The following is a 25,290-nucleotide window of genomic DNA, read 5'->3' as shown; positions in this document are numbered from 1 at the left end:
ACGCAGAGTCGCAATAAGGTGTTGTTATGGTGACTGGGCCGGTACGAGAGGTCGTTGCTAACCCTGCTGCCAGCCCAGAGGAGCTTCTTTTGTGTTACGTGGTCATTTTTCACCTCCCGTCTCTCAGTAAGCTTTGTGGCTGTGAAATAGTAGTCTAATATTAGGTAACCTTCAAATGTCAAGGGACAGATGCGGACCACTGGGCTTACGGAAACCCAAACACACACCTACGCCTCCACAGACACACAAACACACATAGTTACACTTAAAAGTGTTTGTATAAAATCGTCTATTTAGTCTATCCTCTGCTTTTCTTAAAGTGCTTCTGGTAAAAGTGCTTACTGCAGTTATCAATGTTTTGTCTTATGGTCTGTACACTGTCTCAGTTATGGAAACTGTGTTTCTCTTTGTCTCTGGCACTTTTCACATGAATCCTATGTTTTTTGTTTTTTATTTTTTGTAAAACATATTAGATAGATTAATTATCAACAAACAAAAATAACATTGTAAAAGGTAGCTTGTTTAAACAAGTTCGGATGTTCAAATTAATCTTTTAAAACGTGATTTTGACTTCAACTGTTCCTAAAAATCTATTGAATTAATTTATAATTTAGTAATTTATTATTTATAAGGAACTAATTAATTTATCATGCTTTATTTATATTTATTTTAAATAAATATGAATTATATTTACATGTAATTTTATGAATTAAACAACTGTTTATATTTTATTTATTTAAATTAAATATGAGTTATATTTTTATTCTGTAATTAATGCGAAATATAAAAGTAAAAGTTAAATTTAGGGTTCATTTAATATTTAATTATTAATTATTTATTACTTATTTAAGAATTTTAAGCCTTATATTATGCCCTGTTCATGGAAGGTGCCCTCTATAAACTGTGACACTGTCCACAGAGCCAGACAGAGATTACTTTACTATATCTGCCAGGTCTTTTATTGAGGGTGAGATATATTACCTGTTAAGTCGGTCTGCGTAAATAAGGGACAAACACAAACTTCTTTGTTGCTGACTGTGATAAGATCAGACAGCCAGTAAGGACGATACAGTTAAACAGGCCTAGAGCTATGGCAAAGACGTAGAGAAGATGTAAGAAAAAGAGACAGTCCTAGACATGAGTCTAAGCCGGCAGCAGCTTGCATTTTATGATTATTATCTCAGTTGCCCTATTTTTTGAAGACAGTAAAGTTAACAGGACTAAAGGGCAGTGCAAGATTTGGTGTCGACTGCTCTGACGGCCAATATATTGTCAGTTATGTTAAACCACTAGCCAAAACAAAGGGGTGGTATGATACTGTAAATAATAAAGCCAGAGCATAGAGGTAACAATGGAGGTTTGCCTCTACAGTATATTCAAATCAAATTACTACACAAGTAACGCTGGATTCACTGTGTATCTGTTGGTTGAGTTCACCTTTGCATCCAAATAGCTTTATAGCCTATACTACAGTGCCTTGCGGAAGTATTCATACCCCTTCATATTTTATCTTGCTGCCTCATGTTAAACAATTATCTACCATTCTTTGCCTCATCTTCTTCATCTCTCAAGCTCTGTTAGCTTAGATGGGATCTGGCAGACATTTTCAGGTTTCTCCAGAAATGTTTGATTGGGTTCAAGCCCAGGCTCTGGCTGGGCCACTCAAGGACGTTCACAGAGTTGTCTTAAAAACTCTTGCTGTGCACACAGGGGTGAACCTTCTGCCCGGTCTGAGGTTCTAAATGCTCTGGACTGAGTTTTCATTAAGGCTATCTCAATATTTTGGTGCACTGAGCTTTTCTTCTACTCTTACGAGTCCCTCGGTCCCTGCCACTGATCTTGAAACTTAACTAGAGTGATCATCAGGTTCTTGGTCACTACACTAGCCAAGACCCTTCTCCATCAATTACTCAGTTTGGCCAGGAGGCCAGCTTTAGGAAGAGTCATGGTTGTTTCAAACTTCTTCTATTAAGGGTGATGGAGGCTACATGCTTCTGTGAACCTTCAATGCAGCCCTTTACCTCAGGGCTTAGTTTTTGCTCTAATATGCATTTTCAGCTGTTAGACCTTTTTTAAGACGTGTGTGCCTTTCCAGATCATACCCATTCAATTGGATTTGCCACAGGTTAACTTCACTCATAGTGTAGTAACATCAAAAAGCAATATGAATGCTCCTGAACTAAATTTCAACTGTCAAAGATAAGGGTATGAATACTTATGCAATGGAATCATTTAGGTTTTATTTCTAATAAATTTGCAAATATGTTAAAAACCTGTTTTTTGCTTTGCCATGTGTTGCCATTATGGTGTATGGAGTGTAGATTGATGTGGAAAAAAAAGTCATTTTAAGCAGTTTATCGTAAGGCAGCAACATAACAAAATGTGAGAAAAATGAAGGGGAGTGAATACGTTCGCAAGGCACTTTATGTAATATTTTATAGTCTAAAATGATGCTGTTTTTTTATTTACCAAAGATAAGCAACCCCTGTGGGTTCACAAACCCTAGATCAGTGGTTCTCAATCCTGGTCCTGGGGGACCCCTGCTCTACACATTTTGCATGTCTCCCTTATTTAACACACCTGATTGAGATCATCACCTCATGAGGAGAGAGATCCATGAACTGAACTAATAAGCTAATGATCTCAGTCAGGTGTGTTAAATAAGGGAGACATGCAAAATGTGCAGAGCAGGGGTCCCCCAGGACCAGGATTGAGAACCACTGCCCTAGATTAAAAAAAAAATCTACATAGATGGCATTACATAACCCATTATATAATGTGACGTTTATTTCACATTGTACTAAAGGTAAATCGATTACCAATGTGCTCCTAATGTCACATTACGCTGTGTCCTAACCAGGCAAAACACCAGTGTTTTGATCAATTGTTGCATTGTGATGGGATAGGACACTGTGTAATAGTACATTGTAGTAGTTTTGCAAATTGTAATCTGTACTTACTAAACAACCCTGACAGTCTGCAAATGAGAGATATCCCAATTTTGAGATTTAGATATTTAGTCAAAAAACTAAACAGTTTTTTTTTTATTCTCACACTGTCATTTGTTATGTTTTAGAAATATTTAGTTAAAAAACATAAGCTGTGATGAGCAGGCAGGTTAAGTTGCTGTTGTGGCAACCTTCACCCAAATCTTGACTTTAAGCTTGACCTTAAACTTGACCATGTATTGACATGATACATACGTATCATGATATGGGACTGTGTTTTAAACCATATTACATGTTACTGCTTATTTACCTAAAGGGGCATTCAGAGACTGAAGAGTCCATAGAATAGCAACACCTCAACAACTGGGTAGCTTTGAGTTCTTCGCAAAGTTTGTGGTGTTTTACTTTTGCTGTAGGGCTTTGTTTGCTTTGTGTTTGAATCTCTGTGAGAGGACAGGCATGTAGATTTACTGTATTTCTTACCTGGATGTGACATTGCTCTTCCTGTCAAAGTGGAAAGCCTGGTGTTCTTCGATAATGTTGTGTATTAGCGGTGATGGTGGCAGGCGATATCGGCCCGGGTATGGTGCTGCTGATGATCCCATATTTCCATTCATCTCCCACTGTTTCACAGGGGAACTAGTGCCGTTCTTTTTCTTGCGAGGCAGGGTACCATGGATGGAGACTCCCTGGTAGCTGCTGACCGGCATCTCAGCCATGGCAGGCCGTGAGCTCAGCAGATCCATAGAAGATGCAAGGGGACACTGCCGCCCAACGTGCATGTTCCTGGGAAGACTAGAAAACCTCCCTTCTGCCATCATCCTCAGCTCTGTAAAACAGTAAGAAAAGACATTACATTTATTTTATTTATTTTTGGGCTTATAAAACTGACAGTAGTCTGTGTTTATATCTATTAGTAACAAGATAGCCATGGCAAAATGATACTGGGTGTTATTTTTCCTGACATTCTTTCAGGTGGTATCAACACCTAGTGTTTATACCAAACCTCCTGCCATGTGTGCCCTGTGGCACAGGTAAGTTGGAAGGCATCGCTGTTTTATAGACCTGTCTCCTGGCAGCAACAAAGAAAAACAAAAAACAGAGACATCTCTCTCAAAGAGAGGGAACTCCGTTCCGTCTGACCACAAGAGGTGCAGATAAGGATCTTCCCTTGTTGTCTCCAAACGCATGTTTACTTCAGCATTCCACAGCCGCACGGAGACCACTAATTGGCACAGTGAAAGTGGAGACAGATTTGATGGAATTATGGATGAGATAGATTTGAAGGCATCAGTCTTTCTGTTGTGCTTTCAAAGCAATAGTTAAAGGACAAAATGTCTGTTATCATTTGCTCGTTCATGTCACTCAAATCCAGTATGCTAATAAACTTTAAACATTAGCTGAATAACTCCAAAAAGGACAACAAAGTATCAAAAACGGTCAATGTATTTTTTGTTGTCCAAGTATGGGGCTGTGAAATAGTCCTGAACAGTATAAGAGGGGCTGTGTTTGTCCTGAACAGTTAAACTGCCCGCTATTCTTCAGAAAAGTCCTTCAGGTCCCACAGGTTCTTTGTTTTTTTTAGCTTTTTTGTGTATTCGAACCCTTTCCAACAATGACTGTGTGATTTTGAGATCCATCTTTTCACACTGAGGACAACTGAGGAACTTATATGCAACTATTACAGAAGGTTCAAATTCTCACTGATGCTTCAGAAGGAAAAACGATGCATTAAGAGCCAGGGGTGTAAATTTCATTTAGTAGTGCCCTTCAGAAGCTACAGACAATACTTACATGTTCCCCAGAAGACAAAATAAGTTAATTTTACCCTGATCACCCCCCGGCTCTTAATGCTTCAGTGAGCGTTTGAACCTTATGTAATAGCTGCATATGAGTCCCTCAGTTGTCCTCAGTGTGAAAAGAACAGCAGGCAGTTTAACTGTTCAGGAAGGGACTTGTGAACAACTATCACAAAAAACAAAACAAAAAAAAAAACCCCCGCTGTGGATCATTCAGGTAACAGCACAGTATTAAGAGTCAAGTGGATGTAAACTTTTAAACGGGGTAATTTTTATAAATTCAACTATTATTTTCTCTTATGGACTATATGTAAACATCTTTTATGTGAAATATCTTATTCAGGTCAGTACTAAATTAAAAAGAACATGTATATTGTATGATCCCAGTTATTTTGCTAAAATTAACTTTTTGCAGATTCTGCAAGCTGTATGTAAACATTTGACTTCAGCTATATCTGGGTAAAATATAATCTATAAACTGAAAGTAAAACAGCACCTCTTGTGTCCATAAGTCTGTGACTTTCGTATGTTTATTGATGGGCTTCGAATCAAGAGAAAACAGTGGGTGTGTGAGTTCACTGACCCAGACGCTAGATGAGTGTGTGTGCGTGTTTGACCCCATTAAAGAGCGCTGTTAGGGTTATTCGGAGCACACATGCACGCAGCAGAGCTGGTGTTGCCGTCAGCCTCTTTTGTCTCTTTTGTGATGAGTGAAACTCAATCTTGCACCCTGACAGCGCTTCTGTTTAAGGTCTGGCATGAGCTCATTCTCCTCATAAAGAAGGGGGAGCTGATTTCATACTCGGACTCATTCCACAAAATGAACCACCATTCGCCTCCAAATGTTCCTCCTTTGCTACACGCAGCTGTGCTTTTAGTTCTGGGCTAGCAGCTCATGTTGTTTGTGTTTTCCCATAATTTGGAATGCAGCAGTGCATCCGAGCTTCAAATATGACAGAAATTTGGCTTTGGTAAGTAAATAAAACTGCTTGATTCATTTAAATAAGATGCCCAAAGGAAAGATAGACTGTCCCTCCCTCACTGTTTATCTGATGTAAGCAACGTAAGCGAATAAAATTATCAACAGATAAAATAAGATACTAAGAGAAGAAAAGTGCTCTTTCTCTTGGGATTATATAACATTAGATTTCTACATGGCACCATTTCTGACATCAAGAGCAAAAAAAACACCCACTCTAATGTTTTCATTGTAATATTATCAATTTTGTGAGATGTTTCATAGGATCCTAAAGCAGTTAAAACTACTCCCATCGTAATCAACGAGGCGTAGGCATGGGCTGAATAAGATTTATTCTTCAGTGTGGACAGCTTAGTTGATTATAGAGATTATAATTATAGTGTTCTAATATTGTCAAATTGCTTATTTATATTTGATTTAATGTTCAAATTACTGTTATCTGCCACAAGGGCTAATGCTAACTTAGGGAGTATGTTGATTTACTGATGAATGAAATGGCAACAAATGAATTCAGTTTCAGTTCTTTTAGTACAGTATGAGTAATTATTTTAAATATGTAGTCTATATAAAAACTACGGCATAGATGCCACAAAAAAAAAAATTTAATGTAAATGTAAAAGTTTTAGTTAATAATTGTCACATAAAGTACTGACCTGAATAAGAAAATTTATTTTCATTTACATATAGTCCACAAGAGAAAATAACAGTTGAATTTATAAAAATGAGCCCATTAAAAGTTTACATACACTTGATTCTTAATACTATTGTTACCGCCCTCTGTTTTTCAGAAAAAAAATCTTTCAGATCTAACAAATGTTTTGGTTTTTCAGCATTTTTCTGTATTTGAACCCTTTCCAACAATGGCTGTGTAATTTTGAGATCCATCTTTTTACACTAAGGACAACTGAGGGACTCTTATGCAACTATTACACTAATGCTTCAGAAGGAAACATGATGCATTAAAGAGCCAGGGGTGTAAACTTTTGAATGATATGAGGAGGTGTACATTTTTCTTATTTTGCCTAAATTTTTTTTTATTTTTTTTTTTTCATTTAATACAGCCTTTTAGAAGCTACTGAAGATACTTACATGTTTCCTAGAAGACAAAATAAGTTAAATTTACCCTGATCCTCAAATTCAAAAAGTTTTAACCCCTGGCTATCAATGCATCACTTTTTCTTCTGAGCGTTTGAACCTTCTGTAATAGTGGCATTTGAGTCCCTCAGTTGTCCTCAGTGTGAAAAGATGGATCTCAAAATGGATCTTAAAAATCATTATGAATCAAGTGTATGTAAACTTTTGAACGGGGTCATTTTTTTTTTATAATTTCAGCTATTATTTTCTCTTGTGGACTACATGTAAACATCTTACATGTGAAATAAATTATTCAGGTCAGTACTAAATAAAAAATAACAGATTCTGCAAGGTGTATGCAAACATTTGACTTTAACTGTATTTTCTTGGAAATAATGCGAAATGCAGTTTTGTAGCCATTAAAAATATAATTTTCTCAGTTTATCCACCAATGCACAGTGTAACAGAGAGTTCATTTTGGTCCCTTGCACAAGCATCTATGGAGAGTGGAAAGACATGGAAACTCCCTGGTAAAGCCCTGCTGGGATGTTTGAACCTGCAAACTAACCACAGTCACCTCAACCCCCAAGATCCACTCATCCATGACCACCAACGTCCTGAATCAGCTTATCATGTGACTGTGCACATTTAAAGATGTTTTTCAGTTTAATTTTAGATTTAACAAAGCCTAAAATAACAGTTGGGCTGGGTGTATACAGTAGCTTAGAAACTTTTGTTCTTAAAGAATAAGAAAATACATGCACTTAATCAGATTACGCCTGTTATGCACCTGTAAATCACTTTTATATTTGTATTTATCTGGGTGTTCTGGTGTCTAATGACTAGATCCACACACATGGTTTGATCAGGGCACTTTGCAGTGTTATGAAATCCTGCTGTGAATACCTCAGCTGTGTATTTATGCACCTGGAGCTGTTTTTCATGTGGTGTGTAATGGCTAGGAGACATTAAAATCCACAGATCAGTGTTACTGAGTTATCATACTGGCTAGTCAGGAATCCCCTTTTAGTTTTGGATTAATTTGTGTCTCATGTCTCAGAGTGTGAGGGACAGTCATGCTCATCTGAAAAGGCAGATCCGCACTTCCTGTGTCAGGGGGAAGTGAGGGGTCTGAGTCATAATACTCATACACACCAGTGAGTTTAGGAGGGCAACTGTGACCCTTCTAAAAATAAAAATAGGAACATAGAGTGGAAAAAAACTGGCATGCTCATATCAGATATTTTAAGGGATCAGATTTAAAGGGGACTGACCTAAGGAGGCCAGTTAGAGGTATGATTATAAATCGTTCCTTCAATGTACAGATTTCACAGGTGATTGTGATTTTAAAGGTATAGATCACTGATAAATGGCAAATTCTTTCAGCATTTACTCACCCTCATGTCTTTTAAAATCCATTTTTTGGCATATTTTTGGCAGAATTACTCCTTAAAAATATTTCCTCATAAAAAATGAGGTCTTACTGAGGTATCAAATCATACTCATGTGCATTAAAACAGTCAATCAAATTGATTTCAGTGCAACTGGTCTTATATGGTCATTTCGTCGTCTTGTAAAGGATACTATTATTATGTTGTTTAATATTAGCCTGGCTAACGCCAGACCACGTTATGACTTCGTCATGATTCGTAGTCTGGGAACCACATGTTCATTTTCTTGTGTTTAAGGCGTGGTTTACGAATGCCCAGAGCCGTTTATTGGGCGCTACGAATGTCTATCAAATGCGCCTGTGCGTAGCTCATAGCCAATCGTTTCAATCATGCCGGATGACGTATACAGAGCGATGGTTTAACGCCAAAAGTTGCTCTTTTTTTCAAAATAAACTTGCGTTCTAAACTACTTAGAACACTATCTAAGGGGCCGTTCATATGTCGCGTCTTTTGCGAGCTAAAGTTCGTTATTTCAAATGTAGACGCGCGGTATGCGCGCGCATAATGGAAGCGACGCGGTTGTAACGCGCTCGCGTTTTCCATGCGCAAGCTACAGAGCGGTTTGGAAAGGAGAAAGCGACGTGCCTAGCGTTTTCCACGCGTTTTTAGGCGCGACGTGAACGGCTGCATCGAATGATAACTTGCTGCCATGCTGGATCCATAGTTATTAACAAACTGCTTCGGTGAGTCGCATAGAAGGCGTCATCGTCTTGCTGCTTCCTCCCCGTTCTGTGATTGGTTCCCTATCTGAGGTGAAAATTTGGTCCATGGTTTCCATGCTACCTTCCAGCGTGAATAAAATCGCGCTGCGTGGAAGGCAGCATGGGGACACCCAGGCTAGTTTAATATAATAATAGCAGCAATGTGTAACATGGACACTATAATGTAAAATGTCACTGTTATTTGTAAGTCTTACATAAACTACTCTGTGTTACAGGAATCTGAAACATAAGTGATTTCCCTGCTCTCAGCCCAGGTCAAAAGGCCACTGTAGGCTAATATGGTGTCTAAGAACTCTGCATGGTGTAATTTTCAACATTTCAGCACACAGTGAGATGGAGAAGACAGCTGTCAGCACTGCAGAAATGGGTCCCCTGTGGCTCTGGATTACATATGCTAAACAATTAAACCGTTAACTTTCTCTTTCTCCCCAGAGGTCATGAATATGTAAAACGCTCATTAAACGGTTGTTAATTAATGCTTTGCTCTTCAATTTTCCTTTTAGACTCCCTATTGATTAGCCATTTCTTTCTCAAGTGCTTGTTCTATACTAGACTGACATGTCATCATATGACCTCACTTCAAAATGTCAATCACAGTAGCCCGTTCTCTGTCTCTCTCTCTCTCTCAATTCTGCAAAGCACAGCTGGTTGCTGGCTGACATCATCTTCTATATCAAACACGCTTATTTGCCTCGGGCTAATACAATGTCATGTTCGGGAATGTTGAAGTGTCTTTGTTCTCCAGGAAAACCATTATCTTATTCTTTTTTAGACTAGCTTGTACACACTACAAGGATTATTGGCCAAAAAATAATATTCTGTCATCTTACTTTTTTCTTGTGAAACACTAAATAAGAAGTTTAACAGAATGTCTGAGCTGCTCTTTTTAATACAATGAAAATTAATGGGGAGCATTCAACCGCTGAAAAATGATAGAAGAAGTCCATACAACTTATAGTAAGTCCGAATCCATATAATTGCTTTATGTGACAAACAGACTAGTTGCTAGTCACTGAAAGCAGGGGCGCCGCTCACAATTTTGGGCCCTATGACAAAATATGAGGTTGGGCCCCCCCTATCACACCAAAGCAGATCTCTGGGGGCCCCTAAAGGACATGGGCCCTTAGAATTGTCCTAACTTCCCCCCCTTAGCGGCGCCCCTGACTGAAAGTCTAGAAAATCCTGAATTAACAGCTGTAGTCTATTGAAGCCCTTTTTCGCCACTGATTAAAAAATAGAAAAAAGGTAAATGTGTCTCACGATTCAGACTTTTTTCTCAGATATAAACTCTTTTTTTTTTCTCCGAATTGCATGATATAAACTCACAATTGCAAGTTATAAAGTCAGAATAGCAGGGAACAAACTCAGAATTGACTAGAAATAAAGTCAGATTTGCAATTCAGACTTTTTCTCAAAAATGTATGTTTCTAAAAATGTAATTTTCTATCTCGCAACTCTGACTTTTTTGTCACAATTCTTACTTTTTTTAATATAAACTCACAATTGCAAGTTGTAAAGTTCATTTCTGAGGAGAAAAAAGACTGATTTGCTCAGGGAATTGCGAGTTGTATATCTCACAATTCTGTCTTAACTCACAATTGTGTTATAAAGTCAGAATTGCAAGAAAAAAGAAACTGCAAATCTGAGAAAAAAAAGTTAGAATTGTAAGTTTATATCTCACAGTTCTGACTTTATTTCTCAGAATTTTGAGTCTATATCTCACAATTCAGTTTTTTCTTATAATTGCAAGTTTATATCGCACAATTCTGACTTTATAATTCGCAATCGCGAGTTTAATCACTCGATATTACGAAAAAAAAGTCAGAATAGCAAGTTTATCCCTTTGAATAAACCAGCATATGTTGGTTAGGTATGTTTTGAAGCAGCTGGTTTGACCTGGTTTAAGCTGGTCCTTAGTTGGTAATGAACTGGTTTAAGCTGGTCCTAAGCTGGTTATAAACTGGTCATGTACTGGTCCTAAGCAACTAGCTCCTGCTCCGGACTAGCTCATAACCAGCTTAAACCAGCTGCCATGCTTCAAAACATACTTAACCAGCATATGCTTTTTTTTTTCAACAGGGATGTCTTGCAATTCTGAGAAATAAAGTCAGAATTGTAAGCTAAAAAATTGCAATTACCTTTTCTTATTTTTTATTCGATGGCGAAAACGGGCTTTCATAGTAGTCACCATTCACTTCTATTCTGTGGAAAAGAGCAGCTTGGAATAGCTTTAAATTACTCTATGTGTGCACCACAGAAAACAAAAGGCATAAGCATGAGTAAATGATGACAGAATTTTTAATTGTGAGTGAAATGCCTAGTACTGCCATGAAACTGGTGCAGGCTGACGGGTTGTTAACGTAATTGATGATATCACAGAATTATATGACTTGGCACAAGCTGATTGGTTCATGTTGCATACGCAACCAATGAGCTTGCAACCTTATGTTTAAATAGCTGTTAGCATTCACTTGGGAATTTTGCAGCGTGCTTTCAGAGGTCCTTTGAAACCCTCCACCTTCCCCAGCTCCACCTGTATAGATCTGCTATGGGTTATTTTATGCTATTTGTGCAGCAGCGGTATGTCTTAAATACTCACAGCACCGTATCGCCATATGCTTTGGCAGTAGCAAGTTCCTGTACTTGCTTGCAGCAGCAATAATCTACAACTACAGCAGATCAAATACATCAACATTATCATATCCATTACCATGCAAAACTTTTCTGAGTTTTCAGCACAGAACTATAACTTTTTAATGGAATGTTTTTTGTATTGTCTTTCATTCCTGTCGAGATTTGCTAATAATCTATTGCTTTCTCATTTCAAGTTGTTTTAAAAGGATTATCCTGAGGCAATTATGCAAAGGTATTACAGGGGTATAGATGTAGGAATTCTACCAGATACAATAATGGTCACAGACAAGGTCACACTTGTTTTTGTCATTCTCAAAATGTGCATGCAGTACAAACAATTTTCAAAGAGCACTGACTCTCAGAGCAAAAAGGTTAAGCACATGAAGGAGGAGAATTCTCTGTGCATTTCAAAACAACAAGACGACTATTCTCACCCTGGCCCTTTCACCATCCAGCCAACCCCCACAGGAGTTGGTGGGAATCTCGTGAATAATGCAGTTCTCCTTTAATTAATTCAAACCTGCTTTTGGAACACAAAGACTCGACTGAGAGGAGAGCAAGTGTAGGGTTTAAAGAGCTCTTAACACACAGCCATGCATCAACCATGATGGCCTGAAGGAGAACACATTCTGAAGTTCTAAAAGAACCAACCACTGAACTGTAGAACCACAAGTTAAAAGAATTGACATCACCACAGAAAGTAATGTGTTTATAAAGCTGTAAAGTTGTCAGAATTGTCCTTTTAGTGGTGGGATTATTATAGGGAGATTAACATCTGGTTATTCTGACGTAATTCCTTTGGTCATGTCCTAGGTCACGTCCCTTTCTGGTATCCCTGCATGGATCATGTGAAAGTTACCAGGTGGAGCGGCTTTAAATTGTCATGACAGAAGTTGAAAAATTGGATTATAACTTTGCACAGACAACGTAAGTACAACATTTTATCACATCTCTCAGGTTAATATGTAAACCTTGTGGCAGTATGATGTGGCTTAAGAAGTAGTATGTATTTGAAAAAAAAAAATTGTAGTCCAGGGACTTCCAAATGTACTTTGTTATCCGAACATATTTGACTTGAAATATTTACTTGAAGTACCTCCTGAAATTTTAAGTCACTATTAAGTTACTATTCCAATAATTCAAAAACATTCACAGTTCTCTGATGTTGATTAATGATCACATGGCATGCATGTAAAATAGTTCATCCTTTTTTGTTTTTATTTTAAAATATTAGTTTTAATTTTACAATTCTTTGCCCCATAGTCTCCCATTGTATGAGCTTTTTACTGTATACCCAAATTGTTTTATTGCTTTACAAGATGGGTAAAAATTGTTTTATGTGGTCATCAACAGCATATCACAAATGCTATCAATCAAGTTAACTTGTAACCCTAAACATTTCTTTAACAAAGTAGTCTACATCAGTGGTTCTCAAATAGTTGTTCATGACTCAGAAATGGATTTCAAGTCTGTTCTTGGTAAAATACAGTGATACAGTTGAAGTCAAAAGTTTACATACACCTTGAATCTGCAGAATGTTTTTTTTACCAAAATAAAAGGGATCATACAAAATGCATGTTATTTTTTATTTAGTACTGACGTGAATATGATATTTCACTTAAAATACAAGTACATGTAGTCCACAAGAGAAAATAATAGTTTTTTTTTTTGTTGTTTGTTTGTTTCATGACAGTTGTTTCTGAGTTCAATGTTTGTCCTGAACAGTTAAAAAAATTCTTAAGGTCCCACAAATTTGTTGGTTTTTCACCATTTTTGTGTATTTGAACCCTTTCCAACAATGACTGTATGGTTTTGAGATCTTTTCACACTGAGGGACTCTTACAGAACTATTACAGAAGGTTCAAACGCTCACTGATGCTTCAGAAGGAAACACGATGCATTAAGAGTCAGGGGTGTAAACTCTTAAACAGAATGAAGATGTGTACATACTAAATATTTTTTTTCATTTACTATTGCCCTTCAGAAGGTACAGAAGATACTTACATGTTTCCCTAAAGATGAAATAAGGTACATTTACCCTGATCTTCAAATTTCTAAATATTTTCACCCCTCTGGCTCTTAAGCCCCTCAGTTGTCTTCAGTGTAAAAAGATGGATCTCAAAATCACACAGTCATTGTTGGTAAGGGTTAAATATACACAACAATGCTGAAAAACCAAACAATTTGAGGGACCTGAAGAATTGTTCTGAAGAACAGCAGGCAGTTTAACTGTTTAACTGTCAGGTCAGTACTAAATAAAAAATAACATGCTTTTTGTTCTGCAAGGTGTATATAAACTTTTGACTTCAACTGTAGATAATGAATAGCAACAAACCATATATAATAATCAAATATAAAGCAGAAAATAACTTATAGTTGTTGACGTCAAAGGCTGTGTTCTCAAACTCTATGATATCTGTACTAGGTGGACGCTTGTCAAACTAGACACAATATGAACAAATTGTGTTACATGCACTACATGCATCTTCGACAGCCATGAACAAAACTACAGTTTTCTTATTCAGCCTATAGTAATATTAGTTTTATTTAAGGATTGCTATATGTTAAATGATTTTCAAACTGTATTAGATCACCAGTTAAATGTCCAGTGTAAAATGTACACTATCGCTCAAAAGTCTGGGGTCAGTAAAATTTCTTTTAAAGAAATTATTATTAAGCAGAACAGTTTTAAACACTGATAGTGAGAAATGTTACATGAGAACCAAATCAGTATATTAAAATGATTTCTGAAGAATCATGTAACACTGAAGATCGTACTAACCCTAAACTTTTCAACTGTAGTGTACACTCTTAAAAATAAAGGTTCTTTAAACGGTTCTTCACAGCGATGCCATAGAAGAACCATTTTTGGTTCCACAAAGAACCATTCAGTCAAAGGTTCTTTAAAGAACCATCTCTTTCTTAACTTTTTACAATCTGAAGAACCTTCTTTCACCACAAAGAACCTTTTGTGAAACAAAAAGGTTCTTCAGATGTTAAAGGTTCTCTATGGAACCATTTAAACAAAAAGGTTTTTCTATGGCATCATGAAGCACCTTTATTTTTACGAATGTAGGTCTTCAAGCAAAACCAGTTAAAACCATTGGTCAACATTTTGGAGAGTGAGAGTTCTAGTACTTCCTGTATGACATCACTGTGTTTGTCTCATTGATTGAGGGTCCCATTGTCACTGACAATAGCAGTAAAGCAACAGGAGACAAAACAACCAAGAATGCACCACAGTTCTTCCAATGTTGACCACTCAGCTGCACACACAGAGAGGAACATATGGGCAACAATACATCAACATCTCTCCTCCGCCCCCCATGACAGACACAACACTTTCTGCTTCAACTCGGACTCCCGTACCAATAGTCAACAGCCACAAATCAGGCCTGAGTGGTTCATTACGCATTCCCAGCGCTATGGCTTATCAGAATAGGAAGTGTGGAAATACACACAGACTTGTGAACACACCACACGCCTATTCACTGAAGGCGTGGAGCCAGCGGTCACATCCGTCTTCCTCAGCTATACGTGCTAAAAGTAGATCCTTTAAGATCTTTTAGTCCAATCACATGCAACACGGCTGCTCCCTAATTACAGTAATGAGCATGTTGAGAGGAAAACACCACAAACAAACAAACAAACACCAAGAGCAACGAAGGGAGGACAGAACGAGGCCAAAACAAAAATGGTCCCGGTTTACTTTTCTGAGTATTTTATTTTGAAAATGCAAGATTTTAGAAGTTACCAAGCATGTTTAGTGCATAGATAATGCTTAATAATATGACAAGATTTTATTGAAGAATGCTCACCGTCAACTAGATTTCAGAAAATCAATATTTTTATGTCCTTACTCAATCTGTGTACATTCAGACATTAAGACGAAAAAGAAACCTAACAGTTTTTAAATGTAAACATGATTTTGTTTTTAATAATAAGCAGTTTTTTATATAACAGTGTTTTTTCATACAGGTAAACACACTCATTGAGTTGCTACTGTCATACGTTCATATTCATAGCTTTCACTTGCACAGACTTCTGTTGTCACACAATACAGCCAATTTCTAATGGACCGTTCTTTTGTTGAGCAGGAAGGGGTGAGAGGAGATGTCAAGCCCCAAACCCCCCGCTACCCATCTACAATATGACCCGCAGTGCTATATTCAGCCTGTGAGTCGACTAGTGTGATTTGTGACATATTAATCACAAATTTATTAAAGTCCTCAGCAGTGGCTGCCACTTTTTTCCACATGAGCAACTCAAAAGACAACGGATACTGCTGCTGCTGTGAGACTTCATAATGCACACACACCCCTCTTCATAACAGCTACTGAACACACAAAGTGTCACAGTTCACAAGCTAAGACAATCATATTTAACGTTATTTGTTTAAAAAGCCAAAATTGTACTTAAAAACTGCGTGCATACATACAAAATTAGAGGAAATTTAACTATAACTTTCTGACGACAATTTTTTTTTTCTTACCTGGCTAAAGGTTGTAGCTTCTCCAAGTATGCAAAATCTGAAATATTCTCCTTCTGCAGTCTGTTAGTAAGAGTTTCTCAGTTCCACAGCAAGCATAGCGACCTAGTGCACAGATTTACACTGACGGACAACAAGAAGTTGAGCGTGAACGACAATCCTGTTATGTTGCCACTGACCTCCCACTATAAACTGTGCCGGTGTTTCCCAAGCAGTCTTACAATCTTCTCCAAGTCGCTCTTTCTCCTGCTCACTCTCTCTCCTTAGTTCAGCCCCCAAGGGAGTGATTTAGGATTTCCCAGACACACCCTCTCCAATGGGCGGAACTTGAGGAGTCATCTCACAGCCGACTAGCCGGCCCCTGCCCCCAGCAGCTCTCTCTTCTATATGTCCAGTCTGCCCATTACTGGCCCCTTTTTGTTCAAGTCAACTTTTTGAACAAGTATCACATCATTGTCAAAAGATACCATACAATGTCAATGTTAGAACTTAAAATAGTCTAAAAATAGACTTCTCTTCTCATGTTTTACACCTTATATGGTCAACAGTGATTTACTTTAACTGTCAACCATTATAATGCTTTTTCAGTAGTGGCTCATCAGAATAACTAAATGTTTTTTTTCTGTTGTCTCTGAGGAACAGAATTTCCCGTCTCTTTGTCCTCAGATTCCTCTTCATTGTCATTGGGACGATAACAAACGACAGAGGCAGAGTTCCTTCCCGAATGATTCAGGCAGAGAGATGGGGTGCGGTGTGATCTGACTGAAGGCCGATGAGAGTGTGGTGACCATGCAGGTGATTCAAAGTTTACTGTCTGAATGTTGTGCAAAACATTCTGCAAACCAAAAGCTATCAATTTCTAGTATTGTAGGGTTGCATATAAACTAATACCAAAAGTGCCTAAGCGCTAGTGCCACAACAATGAATTCACTACTAACAAAGTGTGTGCACTAGAAACTCTGAAAAGGATACATCTGGATTGAAATAGGCCTCCTTTGGTTACAGCACACCTTCCTGGAGTACCATTTGTCAAAGTGTCAAAACCAGACATTGTCATGAAAATAGAGATATATATCTGTCAAAAACAGCACTCAGAGCACTGTTATCAATCTTTGGCTCTGTGCAATTAAACATGCACACTTTGAAATCGAGCGTTTATTATGTGACATGGGCAATAGATCACTAAAAAGGAAGAGCTATGGTGAATCTGTCAACATGTCTGGTTTGTTCAGCCCTGGAGTTCTCAAGTAATGTTTGGTAGACACAACCAAAGATAACAATATCCACCACAAATTATAAGTCTAACAAGACAGCTTTAAAAGTAACACTCTTAATTCTAACTGAACATGAATTGAATTCTGTATTAATGCATCTGTGATGCTTAACAAGAGCGACCAACTGTTTCAACTTTTGAATAACTCTTTAAAAAAAAAAAATAAATAAAATAAAACAGTTTTGCTTCACCTTGACTTGTATTTTTCCACATTACTTGTTTCTTTGGCACTTATGCGTGTACTGTAAATAACATAAGCAGTCCTGCCCATTGATTGTGATGTCAATATCTCTACTGTGGTATTGCACAGTATCTCTAGTACTTGACACATTTCTGTTGTTTAATGGCATTTACCGTCATAATGCCCAGCCCTAATGCCAATGATTGAGAGCAGACATTCTTTGCTTTAATCTGATGTCTCATCTTCTTAAGCACCTTAACGTGGAGTCAGAATGCTTGACTAGACCTATACAGCCCCCAGGAGAGCAGCTTTGACTGGCAGAGGACTGGATTCAGTAATTTGATTAGTAGCTCATAATTCAAACTGGTGACAGAAGACACAAGTACGAACAAATGAGAACACCTCATACATAATGGTTTGTTTATAATCATGTGTCTAGGTTTCTCAGCAGAAAGTCATCATAATTGGGTTTACTTCAAGAACAGTGAATAGGAGAGTACCACAAATATATTGTTGCCATTCCCATTTGGTCCAAACGCAAAAGAAAAACTATATAATGATATAATACCAAGTGTTACACATTTATTAAATTATGTTTTACATTTACATTTATGTTATACATTTTTATAAAATATAAAAAACTAATTTAAAAAGTTGAGGATTTACGATGCCGATAACCGTTAAAACACGTCATCACAGTCTTGTGAAAAGGGTCCATTCTGACCTCTTTGCATTTGTTTAAAGGGGTCATATGATGCGATTTCATATTTTCCTTCGTCTTTGGAGTGTTACAAGCTTTTTGTGAATATATAAGATCTGTAAAGTTGCAAAGATTACAGTCTCAAATTCAAAGAGATATTCTTTATAAAAGTTAAGACTCAGCCACAAAATGGCTCATTCAAACAAGCCCCCACGTCGACGTCACGGTGTGGAAATATTTGCGTAACAACCCCCAAATGTTTACACAAATGAAAAAGGTGTAACTTTTATTCCGTGGTATTTTTGCAGCCACCGCCATGTTGTGGAGATGCTGTGTGTTTCATTGCGAAAGCGAAAGTACTTTGTTTGGCCTCTGTTGAGTACACAACTAGAAATCAGTGGTTAAGCTGCATTTACAACACTGTTCCAGAACAGTACAACGCAAATATTCAAGTGTGCGCAGCGCATTTAACGGAGGACTGTTTCCTGAACCTGGGAGAGTAGCCTACAATACGGCTGTGACTATAAAGTTAGGTGCGTCTGGCTCACAGCCTGTAAGTACGTTTTCATATTTAAAGAATTTGCTACTGGCTATTCAAATGCGAGTTTTGAGCAGTGTAGAGTAGTGCTTGTTTGTTTTTTCTGCTATCACAAATGCAGACATAGTGTTATGTTTACGCAGCACGACGCAACGCAACGCAATGCGGAAAAAAACAAAATGAGTCATTACAATCAGTAAATTATGTCCTCACTGGATACTACAAATGCCTCATTCATTATAGGTTTTATTGTTTTTGTCTCATCGCGTCGGGACACGGCATCACAACATGGTAATGTTGAGAACACCGTCACACGCTTGAGGTATTCGGCTAATCACAACGCACGGGATAGTTTTAACGATGACCTTACTACCTTTCTGGGCCTTAAACAGGCTTTAGTTGTCTTGCTGTCTATGCAGGGTCGGAAAGGTCTTTGATATCATCAAAAATATCTTAATTTGTGATCTAAAGATGAGCGGGTCTTACAAATTTCAAACAACATGAAGATGAGTAATTAATGACAGAATTTTTATTTTTGGGTAAACTAACCCTTTAAGTTGCGGTTCCTAATGAAGTTAACCGCAATCTGCAATATTACTGTTTAAATTTCTTACCAAAGCTAATTTTACCGCAGTTTGGAACTTTTATGTATTTGTGTTTCCATACAGGAACAGAAACATCTTGGAATGGAATGCCTCAAGATGAACACAAAACAAAGTCTTTCGCTCTCAAACAGTCACAGGAAGTGTCCCTTAGACTGGATATAGAGCTCATCTAATTATTTTCTGCCTCTCTCTCTACTTCTACTGGTTCCACCCAAGGCTGAGAGCAAGAACAGTTATCAAAGTATGAAATGTAATCTTGCCCCATTCCACAACATGTAATCATCAAGGGCAGTGTTTTCAGTAGGAAAATACGAATTTCCTCTTATGAGTGATTTTCTGAATCATAAAACTGTGGACTGTAAATAATGTGATAATTATCATTTCTACACTGACTTTTATAAACTTCACCACCTTACAAAACTAAGAGAGTATTTGTGCATGCATAATTCTTTTGAGTATGAGAATAATTCCAACTGTGATACTGGATAAAACCATGTTAAAATGTGAGCAATAACCTGCCTCATTTTTGCCAGCTTTATCTCATGCCCTATGCCTCAGATAAACATGATGTGGAATCTGTATGTCATGCCTGGTATTTTCCAACACTGGCAAATAGCTGCTCAGCAGTGAGCATTACTACATCTGACCTCTCGGCTTACAGTCTAGCTGTCATCAGATGGAGTTTAGCCGCCACTTACACATGGTCAAGCACAGTCATATTGATGGACTAAGTGGGCCCTGGTGGCTGGTTTGTCTGGTTCCAGCCCCGCATTCTTTCTTACATAAGTGTAACTCTATTCCAGGATAAATATGGCTAGTGAAAGTAAAGTGATCTTTACTAGGAAGAAGAATTCATATAGACTGTATTCAGAGCAACATATTTCATATTCAATCAAATTCATATATTAAGCTTCCATCTGATTTTCACAGCTTTCTGGAGATTTGGTCAACAGAAAATTTACTAAGATGTATCTTTGATATATTATGGACGTTATGGGTTAACACATTACAAGTAACGCGCGTTACGTAATCAGATTACTTTTTTGCAGGTAACTAGTAATGCATTACTTTTTAATTTACAAGATTATTTTTTTTTTCAAATAAATAACACCAGTTACTTTTTTCCCATTTATTGACTGACCAGTCTCCTGTCACCATGTTTGTAAATCAGAAGAGCAGAAGCGTATGTTACAATAGTTTTAGACTAAATGTGAACATGCATTAATTCATCTCACTTACAAAAAAAAAATTATCAATCAAAATGAATTAAAATGTGGAAATGCAAACTCAGAATATGACGCATATGCCATAACACAAATATCCTTTATGCGTTTATTTACCTTTTTTTTTTTCAACATGTCTTTGCTGCTGATCCAACCATACTAATAAGAAAAAATGACTTTAGATAAACAAACATTTGGGCTTCATTGTTTTTTATTGCTGAAGAGTGTTGAACCTTCTTCACCTGCGTTGTACTGTATAGGTATGAACTCACTTTTCCTTCAGCCTGGGGCTTATTTGTTTTATTTTTGGTGTGAAAGGGCTTTTACATTTGCTGAAAATAGAACTATTTAAATGTATATTAGAAACAAACAAACAAGCCCTGCCCAGATTTAAAAAGTAACAAAACGTATTCCTTTCCATAAAGTTAGTTACTTTTTTAGGGAGTAATGCAAAATTGTAATGCATTACTTTTAAAAGTAACTTTCCCCAACACTGGGTGGAACAATTGAAATCTCATATTTAAAAAGGTATATACAACCCATTTTAGTATAAAAAAAGACTTAATTTTAAACATCAGGATCGTAAAAAGTAGTTTCAAATCACAGGTGGTTGCAATGGAAAAACATTTTTTTTTAAATAGAGGGCTTGATGATTTCAGGCAAACATGAAAGCTGTGTCAGAGGTGGAGCAAGTTTTGATTATACATAATCCAAAGACATTTTTCACATCTTTTTTTTTTTTTTTTACTATTGTGCATTGATGAATCATTCACAGTAAGACCAGGAACATGCATTAACAAAGTATGAAATAAATCAATACAATTAAAAAAAAAAAAAAAAAAAAATATATATATATATATATATATATATAATTTATTGATGTCCTCAAATTTACATTTCTCCATTAATCTATTTGTGTTTTTGCGATAAATCGCATACTGGCATCTTTTGGGCATGTCTTCAAACTTTGAGAAGAGTAATGGAAACTTTCTACAGGTGACATTTGTCTAGCAGACAAGAGAGCTTAATGCAGGTCTCTGAAAAGCTTTTCACAAAGAACCAGAAATGGCTACTTTATGCTAATATCATCCGTCATGACGGATATATTTTGGACATGTATTAAATTTCAAAACAGAGTTTTTTTTAAGAGGGGCCCAGCTGTTCATTCTGGCTGGGAAATGTGTTTGTTTATGAAATGCTGGCACAGAGCTGGATGTGACTGAGAGGTGAAGGAGCTGATACTCTCACACCCAGTGTGAGCGCAAGGACAAGGAAGAGTTTTCCCACAAAACGCCCAAGAAACGCCCAGAATATATCTAAGAGACACCCTGGGCTTTAATCTGACTGTTTCTCACGTTTTCTCAAAATGGCTCAGCCCTGGCTCTCGAAATGTTTACAGTTATGCTTCTTTTTCTAATGCTTATGCCGGATTAGGTTTTACAAAACAAGTTCTTAATGAAAGAACTGCATAATTGGGATTTCATTTGAGTGTATATCCACTCTGTAAATCAGCAATCTTCATGCTTAGTCTTAATTATAGTTTCTGCTACAATTAAAAATCAGTTCGTTTTTTATATTTTATTTGTTTTTATAAATATAATAATAATAAGCAAAATGATACAACCTACATAGGATGCATTGCTGACCTTGGAGTTTATTGAGTTCAGAATTGCTTATGTATGGAATTTTATATACTGTATGGTGGCATCCCTTTGAACGAATCTGCAATTTGCACTGAGAGCTGGGAAGGCAGTGAGCCAACCACCCATTTAATAGCATACTCCAAGCTCTTCTGCACAAGAGCAGCCTGTCATCATTGAACATCACTGCAATGCTGTGCTGCACATACATGTGAGTACTGTGTTTATGCATTGACACACACTTTACAACTACACAAAAGGTACCAAATAAAATAAAGTAGTACCTGAAGCCAAATGACTACTGGAATGAAGAAAAAAAATCATCATTTACTCATTCTCAAGTCATGCCAAACCTTTCTTCTTGGGAAAAAAAGAGATGGTTTACAGAATATATCATCATTTTCCCATACCACAGAAACAGTAATTGTCAAGCATAAAAATTCAGTTCATAAATGTACAATAAAATAGTCTATAAGCCAGACAATCATGTGGCTTTAGAAGTTGTATGTACCACGTTTTTTTTTTTTTACTTTGTCTTTTCTGCAAAACATATTATTTTTGCATTCAGCAGGTGATGTAGGTTTGGAACAACATTAGGGTGAGTAAATCAATTACAGACTTTTAACTTTTGGGTAAACTGTTGAATTAGGAATGTAATGCTTTTAAATATGCACTTTAGCAGGTTGAAATGTTTTGAAGATTGATTCAGGCAACTATACCAGTAAAAAAGTAAGAATAGTGTTTAACTGAAAAAAGCTTATACAGTCAAACCAAAAAATATTCAGACACTTTAGTAGGTGCAGGACACTATAGTTCATTTATCTAAGTAAGGATAGCAAAATAAAGTAAACTCTGACATATTATACCCAGAAATTCTTCATACAGTGGACAACTAGTAAAACTGATAAAAATTTGGGACCAAAAATTTGATTTGACACTTTGACCTGACCATGTTTTGTTACATACCTTTCTATCAGAGCTATCTGACATTTTCACGATGAATTTGTTCTGACAGTTTAACTCTTGAGTCCTTGTCATATTTTATTACCATTTTATAAACTATATCGAATAAACTGTGATAATGTGAGAAATGTTGAAGGTGTCTGACTACATTTTGGTTTGACTGTATAAAAATATATACATTTTTACAACAGTTCTTTCTGGTACTCAAATCTGTTTGGCTGAGAGGTGCGCAATATTCTAGTGATATCAGAACTCCATTCTGATTGTGTATTTCTCACAGCAAGTGTCATGATGGACACTCAAAACCACTACCATTTTATAAATATTACTGTTTTTGTGTCACGGAAAGTAGTTTTAATAGTTTTTTTAGGCAAGCATGTACTTGTTTAGACCTCAAATATGCAGTTTGGTAATAAAGATCAGGTTGTGCCTGCGGCCATGCCAATATACAGCTGTATCACATACTCATGTGATATTGCTCCTAAACATTTTTGTATGTAGTATAAGATTTAAAAACACTGCTGTTAAAATAATACTGCCAATTGTTGTGGAGAAAGAGAAAAATCTTTTCTTATGAAACTAACAAGATGTTTTTCACAGTAGAGATTCACCTTCTACATTTTTACAACAGTTCTTTCTGGTACTCGAATCTGATTGGCTGAGAGGTGCGCAATATTTTAGTGATATCAGAACTCCATTCTGATTGTGTATTTCTCACAGCAAGTGTCATGATGGACACTCAAAACCACTACCATTTTATAAATATTACTGTTTTTGTGTCAAGGAATGTAGTTTTAATAGTTTTTAGGCAAGAATGTACTTGTTTAGACCTCAAATATGCAGTTTGGTAATAAAGATCAGGTTGTGCCTACGGCCATGCCAATTTATATCATGTGATATTGCTCATGTACATTTTTGTATGTAGCATATTGAAAACACTGCTGTTAAAATAATATTGCCAGTTGTCCTGGAGAAAGAGAAAAATCTTTTATTATGAAACTAACAAGATGTTTTTCACAGGGATGCAGCAGTAGAGCTTTACCTTCATTGCTCTGAGGAAGGTGGTCTATGAAATCGTATGTGTAACATTTGCATTTCTCACAGGATGTGAGGACTACAGGAGTTCAATGGAGACACTACTAGAAAAGGCTGTTAAAGGTGTCGAACCCGGTTTAATCAGACCACCTATTGAGTCTTCAAACAGCCAAAACAATAGTTATTGTCCTCAAGCACAGGAGTACGTCAGCAAAGACCAGACGTCTTTTATACACTGACAGAATAGTAAGTTTTCAGACTTCTTATAGTTTGTGCTGTAACCCTTTGCAGGTTTGTGTTACATACTGTTTGTTCAAAAGATGTTCTGCACTATTCCTATTGGTTACAAAAAATAAAGGCCATTTTTTTTGCTGCAAGTCGCTGATTTAAGACATTCAATTCAACAGCCCATTTTCTAAAGTGTCAAAGTCTCTATAGCAATGGAGTCGAGGCAGTATGTTATGCCTGGGAAACGAGCCTCGGCCTGTCAGCCCACTGTTTGTATGTGTGTGTGTCTTGACATGCTTTTTAAGGACTTAATTACACGCAGTGGAGGGGTGCCCCCACAGCAATGCTGACTGCCGGGATTGCGGGAAGGGCGAAAGAGTTTATAATCACCTGGCAGCTCCTGCGCACACCAGCGTGTGTCTGCTCCTCCTCTACATAGACACGCGTCTGTGTGTCTGTTTGACTGAAGGGTAGGGGTGGCAGTGTTGCCAGATTTTGTTAAAAAAAAAAAACATGCCCAGAAAAAGGGACCTGCCTCACTAAAGGAAGCAACATGTCAGTTTTTGTGCTTTCGGTGGTTGGTGGTTGGTGGTTATAGAGTAAGGAGAATTTCATTGATTTTATTTATTATAGAATAACTTGTCAAATTATTTTTGTATCCTAACACACTTTTTAAAATAATTGCCTAATTGTTATATATATATATTTGGTAACACTTTACAATAAGGTTCATTAGTTAACCACATTAGTTAACATGAACTAATAATGAACTGCACTTATACAGCATTTATTAATCTTTGTTAATGTT

General features: G+C 36.9%; 1 protein-coding gene across 3 annotated transcripts in view; it reads right to left on the bottom strand.

Annotated features, from left to right (window-relative positions):
* The window catches only part of bcar3 (BCAR3 adaptor protein, NSP family member), a 95,846-nt gene that overhangs the window by 48,597 nt on the left and 21,959 nt on the right, over positions 1-25,290 (bottom strand). For 2 of the 3 annotated variants that reach the window (XM_073819103.1, XM_073819104.1), the window contains exon 4: positions 3,432-3,777. In XM_073819103.1, coding sequence (XP_073675204.1) covers positions 3,432-3,777 — 346 coding nt within the window. Of the gene's footprint in view, positions 1-3,431; positions 3,778-16,099; positions 16,487-25,290 lie in introns of those variants that run through there. The other variant, XM_073819105.1, reaches the window with a different exon arrangement.

The sequence above is a fragment of the Garra rufa genome, chromosome 15 (genome assembly GCF_049309525.1).
Source record: "Garra rufa chromosome 15, GarRuf1.0, whole genome shotgun sequence".
Lineage (NCBI taxonomy): Eukaryota > Metazoa > Chordata > Actinopteri > Cypriniformes > Cyprinidae > Garra > Garra rufa.
Note: the sequence above shows the minus strand (reverse complement) of the source record. Positions and strands in the feature narration are given on the sequence as shown.